The sequence below is a fragment of the Emydura macquarii genome, unplaced genomic scaffold, assembly GCF_026122565.2.
Source record: "Emydura macquarii macquarii isolate MOO-44397 ecotype Brisbane River unplaced genomic scaffold, CSIRO-AGI_Emac_v2 contig_383, whole genome shotgun sequence".
In the NCBI taxonomy this organism is placed as follows: Eukaryota; Metazoa; Chordata; order Testudines; family Chelidae; genus Emydura; species Emydura macquarii.
Window position 1 is genome coordinate 5,090,273 of NW_027130520.1, and position 15,667 is coordinate 5,105,939.

At 40.5% G+C, this 15,667-nt stretch overlaps 1 protein-coding gene across 3 annotated transcripts in view; it reads right to left on the minus strand.

Annotated features, from left to right (window-relative positions):
- The window catches only part of STK3 (serine/threonine kinase 3), a 269,719-nt gene that overhangs the window by 77,610 nt on the left and 176,442 nt on the right, over positions 1 to 15,667 (minus strand). For all 3 annotated transcript variants that reach the window (XM_067537086.1, XM_067537107.1, XM_067537093.1), the window contains one exon: positions 759 to 934. In XM_067537086.1, the coding sequence (XP_067393187.1) occupies positions 759 to 934 (176 nt within the window). The remainder of the gene's footprint in view (positions 1 to 758; positions 935 to 15,667) is intronic.

The window sequence follows — 15,667 nt, forward strand, 5'->3', positions numbered from 1 at the left end:
TTGCCCATTGTTACCGTTATTGCCCATTTTCTCACTTTTACCCTATAATTATAAAATAAATTGATGGGAATATAAATATAAACATAAATATAAATACTTACATTCAGTGCATAGTATAGAGCAGTATAACCAAGTTATTATCTGTATGAAATTTTAGTTTGTACTGACTTCACTAGTGCTTTTTATGTAGTCTGTTGTAAAAGTAGGCAAATATCTAAATGAGTTAGTTGATGTACCCCCTGGATGACCTCTGCATACCCCCAGAGATATGCATACCCCTGGTTAAGAACCACTGCAATAAGTGATCTTATTCAATCTACTCAAGAGATACATACATTGCTCTGCCTAGTTTAAAATTCTCATTAATTACTTTCTACATGTCTCACTTAAGATACTAACTGAACAAAAAACTTATTCATCTATTTGAAGGCTTTAATAAACTAGGTCACACAAGCAGTTTGATAAAGATAAACTACAGTATAAAATTGAAACGCATTAATACACTTACTGAAAGGTTTTGGGTTTCTTTTATATTTTCACTTCAACCTACCACTCTCTTTTAGAAGTCATGTTCTCTATTAGGCAAATGTGTTAGTATAACAGCTAGAACATGACTTTACTATTAAATATTTGGAAGGTATTTTTGAAAGATGACATTTTATTTGCACTACTAAAATGCTATAGAAAGGATAAATTAATTTTAGCATAGCATGCAGGGAGGTAAACATTAGAAAAGTAAACACTGTAAATGTACTTACGAAATCAAAATCTCCATCTTGAGGGACTTTCCAGTTATCAGGGAAAACATTTTTGGATATGTGGTAGGGTTCATGCATGTTCTGATTACAGTTTTCATGGCTTTTATTCTTGGAATCTTGTTTATCAAAGTAGTCCATGAAAGAAGGTCTTTGTACTTGTGGTGAAGTCGCGTTTCCTTAGTTGAAAGGAAAGGAAAAGTTAAAACTGTGTGAAGATTAAAGATTCACCGCTCTACAAAATAAGCCATGTTTATGAATTTATTGGATTAACTTTACAGTGATTCATGTAATGTGTATTTACTGTTATACAAACTCAAATATCAATACATACTAAATAAAACCAATACGAAATTGCATCAGTGTAACTAAAGATGTGATTTCAAACTGAATTAGCAAAACTGGTGGACCGTGTATAGGCAATGACTAAATGACTTCACTGGCAGTTGAGAATACTCCACATATAATAGGAACAAGGCCTTACAGAGCAGATAGCTAAAAAGTGCCATATAAATTATGTCATGAACTCCCACTCTATCATCCTTTTTTTAAAAGAATTATGTCTGAAATATGTTGCCATTTGTGGAACCTCAAAAGAGTTCACTCATTGAATAGGACAGTTACTCTATTAAACATAAAATCACTGTCTTGGGTCTATGTAACTATCTCCCCAGAGGCTACATCCAAAATAAAATAATACCATGAATCATAAAATGTTATTCTCAAATTATATAAATATTATAAATATATAAATTCTACCAGTACAATATAAAATATAGTGACAATAATTAAGCAATCAACTTGCAAACAGCTATAAGATAATAAGGTGATAAGTAACAGTCAGCATGAATTTGTCAAGAACAAATCATGTCAAACCAACCTAGTAGCTTTCTTTGACAGGGTAACAAGGATAGAAGGGAAGCAGTAGATGTGGTATACCTTGACTTTAGTAAGATTTTTGATACTCTCTTGCATGACCGTCTTATAAACAAATTAGGGAAATACAACCTAGATGGATATAAATAAGGTGAATACAAAACTGGTTGGAAAATCATTCCCAGAGAGTAATCAGTGGTTCAGAGTTAAGATGGAAGGGCAGATCAAGTGGGGTCCTGCAGGGATCAGTTCTGGGTCTGGTTCTGTTCAATATCTTCATCAAAGATTTAGATAATGGCATAATTATAAAGTTTACAGATGATTCCAACCTGGGGGGGGGCTACAAGTGCTTTGGAAGATAGGATTAAAATTCAAAACGATCTGGACAAACTGAAGAAATGGTCGGAAGTAAATTGCCTAGGAAGGAGTACTGAGGAAAGGGAACAGGGGTTGTAGTGGATCACAAGCTAAATATGAGTCAACAGTGTAACACTACTGCAAGAAAAGCAAACATCATTGTGGGATGTTTTAGCAAGAGTGTTGTATGTATTCTTCCTCTCTACTTCGCGCTGATTAGGCCTCAACTGGAGTACTGTGTCCAGTTCTGGGTGCCATATTCCAGGAAAGATGTCAACAAATTGGAGAAAGTCCAGAGAAGAGCAACAAAAATGATTAAAGGTCTAGAAAACATAACCCATGAGAGAAGATTGAAAAAAAAAATTGGATTTGTTTAGTTTTGAGAAGAGAAGACCGAGAGGGAACAAGACAACAGTTTTCAAGTATATAAAAGGTTGTTACAAGAAGGAGGGATAAAAATTGTTCTCATTAACCTCTGAGGATAGATAGGACAAGAAACAATTAGCTTAAATTGCAGCAAGAATGGTTTAGGTTGGACATTAGGAAAAACTTCCTAACTGTTAGGGTAGTTAACTGCTGAAATACATTGCTTAAGGAGGTTGTACATTCTCCATCGTTGGAGATAAACAAGTTAGAAAACCATCTGTCAGGGATGGTCTAGATAATACTTAGTCCTACCTTGAGTACAGGGGACCGGACTAGAAGACCTTTTGAGGTCCCTTCCAGTCCTACAGTTCTATGATTCTATGACAAGCACAAGTAATCTAGTTGAAATTAAAAACAAGAATTCCAGATAGAACTGTATTTTTTTTATTATAAGCATTAAAAGTCAACTAAGAAAAAACAGATTGGATAGAATTACCGTTTTAAAGAGAGAATAAACTACAGTGGAGATGAGGCGAGGAAGAGAATGTTGCAAACCTCTTTTTAGGCATATATATAAGGTATGAGTGTATAGGTTTGCAGTTGGTGAAATTTCTTTTCCCAGCAGGTCAGAAAGCCCAGACTGTGATACACCATAGTATATTTAAGAATTGTAAAACATCTACCACCTGTATGCTTGCACTTTATTGCAAAAATTTAAAAGGGCTTTGGTCTCAGTTCCTATAAAATGACTAGGTACAAAAGCGTGATATGTTCAGAGGATGCCATTAGTTTTACCTATAGGAGCTCACAGAAGTACAAAAAGCAAATTTTATTAACAATATTTTTCCTTTAAGGGGTTGGAGGAAGCAGAGCAGTACACGGTAGACAGAGTTAAATCAAAGTGGTTTAAATCATCAATTTTAACTATGATTTAATTCAGCAAGCAGGAAACCTTGATTTAAAGGTTGATTTAAGAATAAAGTGAGGGAGGTTGCTTCACATAAAAGCCTTGCAGATTTCAGAAATGAATACATTGAGGAAACAGGCTGCGGGTGCCGCTTGGGCTCTGGTGGAGTGGGCCTTAAGAATCAGTGGAAGAAGAACATTAGCTGGCTGGTAGAACAGTGAGATACAATGTGTTATTCATTCTGAAAGCTTTTGTGATGAAATGACCTGATCTTTGGAGTGGCAAGCTAAGGAAAAGAGATAAGGACAGTCTGAAAAATTTGTTCCTACTGAAGTTATTTCAGAGAGCTCTAGATATATCCAAAGCCTAGAGTTTCTTTTCCCATTGTGTGGCAACTGGCTTTGGAAATAACACAGTTAAGTTGATTGATTGGTTTAAATGGAACTCAGAAACTACACTCCGGATGAATTTTGCACAAAGTTTCAGTACCGCCTTGTCTTTATGAAACAAGGTATGTGGGAATTCTCAAGTGCCTGAAGCTCACTCAGTCATCTGGCCATGGTAATGGCTGTTTTGCCATAACAGAAAGACTGTTTTGAGAGTAAGACAGCAGGCAGAACACTCTGAGAAGGAATCAGAAGTGCTCTATAAAATTTAGAAGGACGATATTTTGGTCCCATGCTGAAATAGGGTCTCTAACTAGTGTGAAAGCATGCAGGAGATCCTTGGGAATTTACATTCTACTGGATGAGTGAAGGCTGAGAATAACTGTATTTGGTGGATAATACACTGATATTGCTGCCAGATAGATCTTGATTAAACTAATGAAAATCCAGACGATTCTTGTGGATAGCTTTATAGTCTGTAGATAGGATTTTCTGAACATGTGAGGAGCAGTTACTTTCCATGGTATTCAACCAGCCAACATCCAGGCTTTCAAGTGCAATGACTTCAGGTCTGGATGAAATTATTTGCCCTTATTTCCTAAGATAGCAGATACGTGTGGTCTGGCAGCCCGATTGGCGGTTGCACGGACATTTGTAACAGGTCAGTCAGCCAGAACTCCCTTGGCTGATAGGAAGCAACGAGAATAAGTGTAGCTTGGTCTCCTCAGGCCTTACAATCATGCTGGGGGCTAGTGGAATTGGTGGAAAGCCTTAATGGAATCCCTGATTCCCTTGCAGTGGGAAGGCATCTGGCAAGGATCCTGGATTCATGCCTCTTTCGGAAAAGAAATTTGGACATTTGGCGTTGTCCGTGGTGGCAAACAGGTCCATCATTGGATTCCCCCATTGGTGAATCTGAGGGGTGAACTGGGCCTGGAGGCCCTGCCACATCCGTACCAGAGATGAGCACAAGAGAAGTCCTCCAAGCGGCCTTCAGAGGTTGCAGGGAAGCAGCCAATTAGGGTCCATCAGGGCCATATAAAAGGAGCTACAGAACAGAGCAGCAGTCAGTTGCTGCCTGGAGCTGGAGGAGAGAGACTGTGTTTCTGGCTGGCTGAAAGAGCAGCAGGACCATGGACAGATCAATTGCTGGCAAGGACCAGGGTAGTAAGAAAAGCTTCTGGCTGGCTGCTGGGACTGAGCCTAAGATACTTGCTGGCAGGGACTGGGGGAGAAAAAGGAGCTCCTGGCTGGATGGTGGACTGAGTAAGCACTGAATCCAAAAAGGACTGCAGGAAGATAGTGTCTCCAGGGAGGAAAACCTGGGGGTTCAGCCCCGGACCAGAGCACAGACAAGTTAAAGACTGTATACCTGGAAGGGGTTTGTTCCGTTTCACATACAGATAATGTTTGTGACTTGGCCGGAGGGCTGAGTAACTGAAAACCTGCCTGATAAACCAATGGGGTCACCATAAACTGAAAGACTGCAGACACACCCAACCAGAAGGGGGCACCCACTACCAAGCTGTTACAGTGGAATACTGACTTGCTGATGGATTTTTGAAGGGACCATAGGTGATACAGGTAAGCTTCCCATCCCATCACAGGGGTGTCTGTGTCTAATGGCTTGGATGGTGACAAATGGCACCCTGTTTTGGAAATTGTCAGGAAGAAGCCATCAGGTCAGCTTTGTGAGGACATGGGATGGAATTAAGATAGTCTGGCTCATTTTGATGTTTCACATATTTACATGCAAGGCAAATCCAGACTATTACAGCTGGGTGAATTAGTGACCTGTTATCTTCATTTACCACTCCTGCAATTTTTGTGTCAGTTGCAAACTTTATCCGTGATAATTTTAACTTTTCTTCCAGATCAGCGATAAAAGTGTTAAATAGTATAGGGACAAGAACTGACCCCTGTTGGATCTCACTGGAAACACGCCCGGTCGACGACAATTCTCCTTTTATGTTTATATTTAGAGAACTTTCAGTTAGCCCCTTTTTAATCCATTTAATGTTTACAATGTTAATTTTATATCATTTAGCTGTGTAATCTCATAAAGATATCAAGTTAGTTGGACAGAATGTATTTTCCATAAACTCATGTTGTTTTGCATTAATTACATTACCCTCCATTAATTCTTTATTAATCGAGTCCTGTATCAGCCACTCCATTACCCTGACACAAAAAAAATGGTGAAATTTGTTCTGAATACTGATCTTAACTACGGCACTGTCTTCGGAACAAATCTGACATTTGGATTCTTTCCAGGACGTGAATAGTCCCTAATATTATATCAGATATGTAACTTTTCATTTATTTTACATAAATTCTACACTTAAATCATGAAATAATGTAGCTTATCAAAATCACTTTTAAACTGCCACTTTTCAAAATCTTTCTATTGTCCTCTTTTCAGTTTTTAAAATTCTAGGCCAGCATGGATTAGTATATTTGTCCTTGGTTTCCTTTGAAGAAAGCATAATTCACAAAGGATCATATGCTCTCCTTCTTCTCACACAATAGAAGGGAACAGAACATCGTGTCTGGTAGCTTTATAAAAGCCATGCAACCTTGGGGAGCTGTGTTCCCTTTCTATTTTGTTTTACACTGGAAAAGCAGTATGTCATGTAGTTCTCCCCCCCCCCTTCCCCCTCCCCGGTTTCAATATTTCTCCTTTAAATAGTGCTCCAAGCAAATAATCAGTGAACAATTCCAGTAATACGGATACAGTATGCATATAATACCATGAGAACTCCCTTATGAATTATGTATTTATTTAAAATACAAGCTACCTTATTAAACAAAATTCTGTACACCTTAAGCTTAAGCACAATGATTCTCATTATGTAATTCTGCCACCAAAATAACTTATTTTTCTTTTCAGCAATATTTTATTCTCCTGTATTAATTCACCGAACTCTAATACAGCAGCATACCTGAGTCTTACAATACTTGATTTAATATATTTCTTTTAGGGCCTAATTGTGATGTTCAGCCCCGAAATGCTGTTTCCACTGAGCATGTGAGAAGGAAGGAAGTTCATTCTGGGGGTTGTGGATACTTCAATACTTCTCTCCACAAACTATCTTGTCTTTCATCTGTCAGCTACCATCAACTATGCTCCTCTTCAATTCTTGTCCTTCCTGGCTGACACTATCCTCTCCTAATTTTCCTGCTCTCTTTATAATTGTTCCTCCTGCTTTTCAGAGGACCTTCCTCAAATCCATCCCCTCAATTTTCTTTGGGGTTCTACAGGATTCTGTCCTTGATCCCCTTCCCTTCTTCCTCTACATCTTATCTCAAGCTAATCTCAGTCACAAACCCTACCATGTCGATGTTAATGACTTACAGATTTACCTCTCTATTCGAGACTTGTCTCCTTCTGTTCAAACTCTCAGCCCGCTTCTCTGACATCTATTTGCTGACGTCTAACTGTCAGGTCAAGCTTATCCTGGCTAAAACAGAGCTCTTAATCTTCCTCCTTCTCCCCCCAATAGCTCCCAGTTACCGCCTTTCCCAGTCACTGTGGACAAAATCAGTATCCTGCGCATCACTCTGGCCAATAACCTTGGCATCATCTTCGACTTAGACCCCTCTCTAGGTCCTCCCTGCCAGGTTATGTCTAAATCTCACTGGTTCTTTCTGCATAACATCTCTAAGATACAGCCTTTCCTATCCATCCTTACAGCTAAACTCTTGCCCAGGCTCTCACAATTCATGTCTCCATTACCACAAAATCCTTTTCTCTGGCCTTGACAAACACAATCTTGCCCCATTTGTATCCAGTCAGAATGCTGCTGCAAAGGTCATTTTCCTAGCCAGTGATGTATCGGGGGGGGGGAGGGGAGGGGGTGTTGGAAGGGTCCATGTCCCTGGGTGCTGGCCTGGGGGGTGGGGGAGCACCAGCCAGGCCCACAGAGGAGAAGTCACCCCTGGCTGACATCCCTTGAGGCCGTGACAAACCAGCCCCTCTGCCCCCATGCGGAGCACAACTAGGGAGCCGCGGGGACCCTGTCCACACAGGGGTCAGGCAGCCCCTCATCTGCCCTGTCACTCCTGCTCCCTGTCATACCCGTTGCCCTCACAGCAGGGAGGGAGTGGGGGAGAGCAGGAAATGGGCCCACAGACCGCGCCCCACCGACGAGGGGGGCACAAATATAAGTATCTGCCCCCAGGTGCTGGAGACCTATGGTACGCCACTGTTTCTAGCTCATCTCTTTGACCATGTTACCCTTCTCTTTGCATCCCTCTACTGGCTCCCCATTTTCTACTACATCAGACATAAATTACTTGTGTTCACTTTACAAGCTTTTCATGGCCTATCCCCATCCATCCCCTACCTATTGTCTCTCATTCACTAGCGAGATGTCTATCGACTCCCAGCTCTGATCTGTCTATCTGTATCCCTCTGTTGGTCTGTGTTATATTTATATTGTAAGCTTTTTGGGTCAGGGACCATATTTTTGTTCTGTGATTCTACAGCACATAGCACAATGGGGTTCTGATCCATGATTAGGGCTCTTAAATGTTATAGTATTACAAATAATAATGTTTATTGTAAAGGAGGGCATTGGGTGTGGAACAGAGGTGCTGGCAGTGGATTTGTGCACAGTGTGGATTCACTAGTCCAAAACTCCACACTAAGGGCTGCTGCCACCACTACACTTCAATAAGTCTGTAGCAGCGGCCATGACCCAGGTGTATAAGCTGGAAGAATCCCATAGAATTTAATAGGGATGAACCTATAGGGTTCTATGTAAATTTAATAGGTTACTGTACAAGTTACCTACCAAATTTAATAAAGAATTATAATTTTTCAGGGTGTTTGAATGATCCTATAGAATTCCAAAGTAGGAATATAATTTTCTATTTAATCCTATCAGACTTTCACTTAAGTATAGATGTCAAGCATCCTGCAAAGGGATGAGATGCAATTCTGTCTCTCCCAGAATCCATACAGTTGCCATCAGCAAAACCTTGTTACTGAAATGTTGCAAAGGGGATCAGCATTTGACCCTAAGGGTATGTCTGCACTGCAGATTGAAGTCGATTTACTTTAAATCGACTTTCACCCGCTGAATTTTAGAAGTCGCAGGAGCGTGATCACACCACGCTCCTTAAGCCGGGCTCTTGCATCCCCACTCACCATGCTTGGGTTGATATTCAAAGCAGTGCACCATGGGTAGCTATCCCACAGTGCAACTAGCCGCAGAGTCTTTTGGGAAGTTTGTCGTCCTCCCAGGCCCCCACATGGGAGGGAAAAAGGGTACACTTTACCAGGGCCTGGGGGCCCTTGGCGGACCAGACCAGGCAGCAACCTTCATTACCATGAGAAAAAATTGAGGCTAAATTGTATATCATGCCTAAGGATATTTATAGAAACTTATTTCCCTGTATTTATGTATCCATTGTCCAGATCTTGTGAGATTTGCTGCAGCCAATCAGAAGCACTGTTAGAGGAGTCTCAAGCAACATTCTAAACAGTGGGTTGCTGAGCCTCCTGGCCCAGCACAAGCCCTTCTCTAGAATAGAGAGTGTGTGCTTGTGCAGTTAAACTACAACTTGTAGTTTGAGACTGAGAGACAGAGAGATTTGTGCTCCTCTCTGTGACATGGTCTATCATATTAAGATCAAGGACTACCAGTCTCAGAGTTCCTTCTGCATAGGCAGGAGGAAAGGATAACTGGTGGGAGGGGCAAAGAAAAGCACCATAAGACAGTGGGAGCCAGTGCCGCTGCTTCTTCTGGTAAGATTTGCAGGCCCAAAATATATGTAAGTGTCTAAAATTCACTCACATTCACACACACCCCATACTACGATGCCTGGTGGTGGCTATAAATACAAATCAGGCAGCCAGAAACGTAAGGAGGTAAAAGACAGGGAACTAAAAGAAGCTAAAGGACACCAATCTATCCTCCAGTTTTTCAAATCAGACAAGGCCTTTCTGCAGTCAGGCAATATACTAATTAGGGAAGCAGATGAACAAAGTCAAGGTGAAAATGATTTCAACATAGAGACTGTGTCTGTGGCACTGTCAATTGATAACAAAGAAAAGCTGCCAGAACATGCATCATGTGACTCCAAATCTAATGCTTGAAGACAGCCAGGTAGTATCACCATTCGCACCACCACATTCAGAAGGTTTACAAGAAGCAGGAGAGAGTAGTGCTACACTATCTGATTCTTGTCTTTTCAAACATCCAGGCTTGTGGCCTGAAAACATAACAGAGTCTATCCATCAAAAATTGTTCTACCTGGTGTCCTGACTTTTGAAGAAATGCAGAAGCTAGCAAAGTCAATGCCAAAAGATGCTGATGGGCATAATTTTCCCGGATTTCTTCACAAATGTAAGACTTCCAATAAGAGAGAAAAGATACCAAGAGACTGGCTTGTTTGGAGTGCTACCAACCAAGCACTGTAGTGTTTTCCATGTCGGCTGTTTCCTGAAGGGAGGCTTAAACAGTGCAGTATGCTGGCAAAAAATGAAGAGAATTCACCAATTGTGAAAAAGTGGCATAAACTATATACTAAACTTTCTGAACATGAAAATAGCATAGAACATAAAGCTTACTACTGCCAGTGGAAGCAATTACAGCAGACACTGTCAAGTGTACATGGAGTGGACAGAGAGATTCAAAAACAAATATTAACAGAAGCTACAAGATGGAAAGAAATATTGGAAAGATTGTTGTGTTTTACCTTATTTCTTGATTCATGAGGGAGGTTCAGCATTCCAAGGACAGAATAATCTGATAGGTGACCCACACAATGGTAACTTTCTTGGAACTCTTGAGACTATAGCTTTGGGGCGCTAATTCATGATTTTGCAATGAAGAAGGCCAGAAAAATAAAGCTTTAAAGTTAATCGGCCTAATTATAGAATGTTTGCAGTCACATTGGTCCATTAGAATAAAAAAATCAAGACATTGACAGGATATAATACCTTTATAATCACCAAAAAGTTACGAAATAGTCAGCACATGTGTAGGACTCTCAGCTTGGGTGTTGTGTCAAACTAAAATAGCAAAGAGGGGGGAGGGGCATTTTTCAGAAATGTAGAATATGTAACAGTAATTTCAGAATTTAAACTTTTTTCATGGCTTATGAGATTGTATGTATGGGATGAGGGATTGTGGTATGTGTGTGGGAGGGGGCCCATGTTACAAGTTTGTGCTGGGTCCAAAAAATTATGCCTGGGCCCTGAGTGTAAGAGAAGAAACTCTTTGCTATCAGATTTATTACAGTCTAAGGCCCAGATCCTACAATGAGCCCTGCATGGGCAGGCACCTACACAGAGCCCTATTGTCTTCAATGAGGCTCCCCATGGGGACTTCCTGCACAAAGGTAATTGCAGTATCAGGACCTAAAAAGCTAACATGGAAAAGAGGAAGAGGAGACAGGGCAAATAAATAAGGATGAATAAAAGAAATGAAAGTATGGGAAAGAGGGAATGTCATTTTTGATAAGAAGGAAGAAAAGACTTTTTATAGCAGATACTTAATTTTAGGGATTCACTGATTTCCTTAAAGCCATTTATTTTCCTAATGGTTTGTTCTAGGAGCTGCTCAGGCTTCATTGTATCTATTTTCTATGCTACCTATAAATTTACTTTTTAGAACCTACCAATTTTTGTGCAGAGTATTCTATTTATATTTATTACCAAAAAATAAAAGAAATACTAGCAGCTTATAAATTATATTTCTGAAAAAATTCTGACTACAGAAATATTACTGACAATTTCAGAAATTTCCAGGTATGTTTTCCTGCCATTCTAAACAGTTTCCTACATTCTTGACTAGTCAAGACTAGTTAAGAATGAATATCATAAATATTACGGAATGAACATTGTAGTGTTAGAGTCCCAGGCACTGACGTTTACAACAGAAACTGCACGAGAAGCCACCTTTTAACTAGGAAAGATGTTCAGCCATGTTATTGTTTCCTTCACTTAAGCTGGTGTTTATAGAGAATGTCAACATTCCAATTAACATGGAGCTCTGCAACATAGACATTATCCTCTGATGTGGAACTTAAACATTTTCTGAAAATTTCATCAAGTGATGTCAGTATATCCTCTTGTGTATTGTTGTAGTAAGAGATTATCAAGAAGTTAGTGAGGCATGACTTTCCTTTCTTGTAAGCAGGTTAGCTGTTCTTAGTTGGGTTTTGCTTTTCCAAATGATCACTTAAATGGCTTGTATGATTTCCTAACTATCTATGTCAGACCAATCCATCTCCGGTTTCCTGATGAGTCTAGCTTATTTCTCTACAAGAGAATAGGTGCTATAATGAGTTTTTGGTCTTCAGATAGCTCATTCACAGTTAAAGCTGTCTGTTAAAAATTCTGTGATTATTCCCATCTTTTTTCACAATTTTTGATGTTTCATCTTGGATGTTGTACAGCTCTGGGAATATATTAACTAATTACCTGTTTGTAAAAGATCACCCAGGAAACCCACACATTATGGACCTAATTTTCAGAAGTGCTGAGCTCCTGCATAGCCTTTAGCTTCTCATTGGTTTGGAATGGTTTTACCACATTTACTGAACCTGTATTGAGTATCATTTGACCTGGTCCTAAGGTTTTGTAAGTGTTTGATACCAATTTGCTAAGTAATTTTTCTAGTGTATACAGGTCCTTCGAATGAGAAAGTAATTGTTTTGTCCAGGTCCATCCAATCCTTGGTCCCTCTGCTGTGACTGCTAATGAGGCTGCTCATTAATGCTTTTTGTGGTAGTGTTTTTTATAAATAGGAAGTGCTTTTAAGTTACATGTCAAAGAACCTCTCTCGGAAAAATCATGTTGGCAGCTCTAATTCAAGAGCTATTAGAGTGTGTACTTAACATGGATTCTCTTTTTACTGTGCATGAAGCAGAGGTATTGTACAACTCAACCTAGAAAGGGCTAATAGGTTTACTATAGTGATGTCATTGATTTTATTTTTCTCCACTAGGTGGAAAAGCAGATTAAAATTTAATAGAACCAGTTTTACAGGTCTTGTTCTCAGAAAGCAAAAACTATATTTGTGTATTAAAACAAACTTCTTTCATACAAAACTTCAACTTCAAACTTGAGTACATGGCCTCTTCAAGAGATTTGTGAATATTTTTTCACGTGATCCATAGAGTATTTGGATTTTCCTTATTATCAGAATAATTAACATTGAGTATATATTACATACGGATTACTAAAAAACAAAAAGCCCCAAAAGCCACCCACCATCACCATCTAAAAACTAAAACTAAAAAATCATAGAAGATTGGAAGGGACCTCAGAAGGTCATCTAGTCCAACCCCCCAAAGACCATTGCTTAAATTGCAAAATCGAAAGTTAGGAAATGCCAGATATATGGTTGCCTGTGCTTTGTAATTCTGCCCTTTTGTGAATCCTTCCTGTGTACTGAATGAACCAGGAGTCCTATGGAAAATGTAGTATGTGATCATGTAATTAAAGACTGTATCATAAAACACATGCATAAGGCTGGAGCCATAGGCGGCGAGTTATATGGGCCTGTGGTGCGGGACTCCACCAATATTGAGGATGGTGGGCCCAGCTCCACCAATATTTCTGTGCTGTTGCAGGGTACTGGGGGCTAGCCCCAGAGCTTCCAGTGGAGCTCGGCCATACTGATGCAGAGTGCAGCAGCCCCCAGTGACCAGGGCAGCCCAGTCATTTTGCCTTCCTCCTCTAACATACTCAATGGCTGGCCAGGAACTGCTCCAGCACCGGCCCCGCCCCCAAGTAATGTGGCATAGTGGCGGCCGCTCCCCCCTCCTGGCCCTGCCCCTTCCCTTCACCCCTCTCCCACGTGAGCCCAGCGCCCTGGTCAGGAGCCACTCTTGGCCCCAAGCAGCACCGCGCGGCGGCTGCTCCCTGCTCCCACTCTTATCCCTCTCCCACGTGACATGGACCCAGCACCCTGGCCAGGAGCCGTTCTCAGCACCACCAAAAATTATACAACCCTGGTGCCCATGGCTGGAGTAGAATTAAGGATGCATGGGCAACTGTAAATCTGGCTTTTCCTAACTTTCAAGTGCTTGACTTTGCAAACTAAATAAAATTCTTTTAAGGTAGTTTTTTCATATGTAATTTCATAAGATTGTTCATTCATTTGAGTTTTTTTAAGGAGAAAGGTAAAAACAAGTTTTAATATGTACATCTGTAATACTTCCCCCCCCAATCATGCATCAGTATCAGGATTTGAACCCTCAATTTTCAGCACTACTGCACAGACATCTACTTGAGCTACAGGATTAATTACATTAAGCTAGCAGCAGGAGAAGGCTGTTACCCCAGAGGAGGGGGATGAGCTGCTACTGCCCTGTGCTGAATCTGGATATGGTCAAGAAGAAGTTGGCTCTCCCCTCTCCATTACCTCCCAGGAAGAGAGGGTGGCAGAACAGTTTTCTTCCCAATGTGGTGCCCACAGAGTGAAGCACGTGCCAGGTCCGGGGAATTGGGTAGTTGGGGGAAGGAGAGTTCAGCCTAGCAGTGTTCTCAGCACACTCTACTGGTGTCCCCCATGGTGGCCCATCACTTTAGAAAATTTGTGTTTGTTATTTTGACGTACTCCCAAAATAATAGTGGAAGATGGAAAATGGTGGTTTAGAAGAGTTTAAATCTCAGTGAAATGGAATTTAATGGGATAAAAATGAGGCATGTCTCTAGTCCCAAGCATTTATCCATGTCAAATTTCAAAGACCTGCTGTACAATAGAGGTGTTAGTTTCTTTAGCTAATTCATTGTAAAATTGATGTCGAGATAAATCCTAGACTCTTCTCCTCTCCCGCCCCTCCCCCCAACCCTCTGGGTTTAACTTGACCAGCTATGTCAAGGTAAAACTACCACCCGCCTCATCTTCACTAGGATTTTATAATGAGATAATTGTCTTGTGTTAGCTGTCTTGTTGTAAATACCACACCTTTTTTACTAGTGAAGACATAACCATAAAAGGTTGTAAGAATCTTTTCTAATTGGAATGTTAGGCAACATAGAGGACTCACAACCAGCTCCCCCTAAAATAGTAAGCACATTTGAAACTGGGGATGTCCGCATTTTCCTTCAGAAATAATACATTTGTCCTCACTTTGAGTTGTGTGTGAGGATCATTGATTCTTTGAGTAGATGCAGCCATGTATTTCACTTAGGTATTTGCACACTCAGCACACAGGAGCTGGGGAATTTGCCTAGCAGTGCCTGTAGAGAGGCAGTTGCTCGCGCCTCCCTTGGTGTATGAGGCGACGCTGCTCTGACCCCCTTCAGTTCTTTCTTACCGCCCATGGCTGGAGTCGGAGCTCTGTGTGGTTTCTAACCTCACAATCTCTTTAGTTCTTGGTGACTTTTCTAGTTGTATATAGTTAATTAGAACCCTTTATGATGCTGGCAGACTAGCCAACCTGTGTATGACCCATAACAATTTAACAGGAGGCATTACAATTGTAATCAAGACTATTTACTTTTATGTGAATTTCAAAGAGATGTACTAGACTAGCAATCATTAACCCATTCATTTGTAGTAATAGAAATCCAGGGTAGATGCTAAGTGTATTTGTCTGTGTTTACCTGTATCTGGATAGAAATTTAACAATGTAACCAGATTATTTTATAGATGCTAATTCCCCCTTTCATGTTTTAATTGCCTTACTTTATGTATGCAAATGGTTCAGTTAACCTTAAGATCAAAGACTTGAGATACTGCAGGAAAACTAATCATCTACACTGTCTTCAGCTTAACTATTTATTATAATGGAGGACAGGATAATTGCCTTATATGAATGAGAATAACTAATTTACCAGTGTGTGCATAGGAAATAGATGATTAGCTTCAAAGCAGTGGTCCACTGTAGGGTGTTGGGCCTTACCTCCCTGGCCATCTGGAAGGGAGGCCACTCCCCCTCACTATAGTACTCCCATATGTGCAGAAATTCAAAGAGGAATTAACGTTCGGGGGAGGGGTCCTGGCCCCTTCTACAGGTCACAAGTGATTACGCAGTCTATGGTGCCAGGCCCTCAG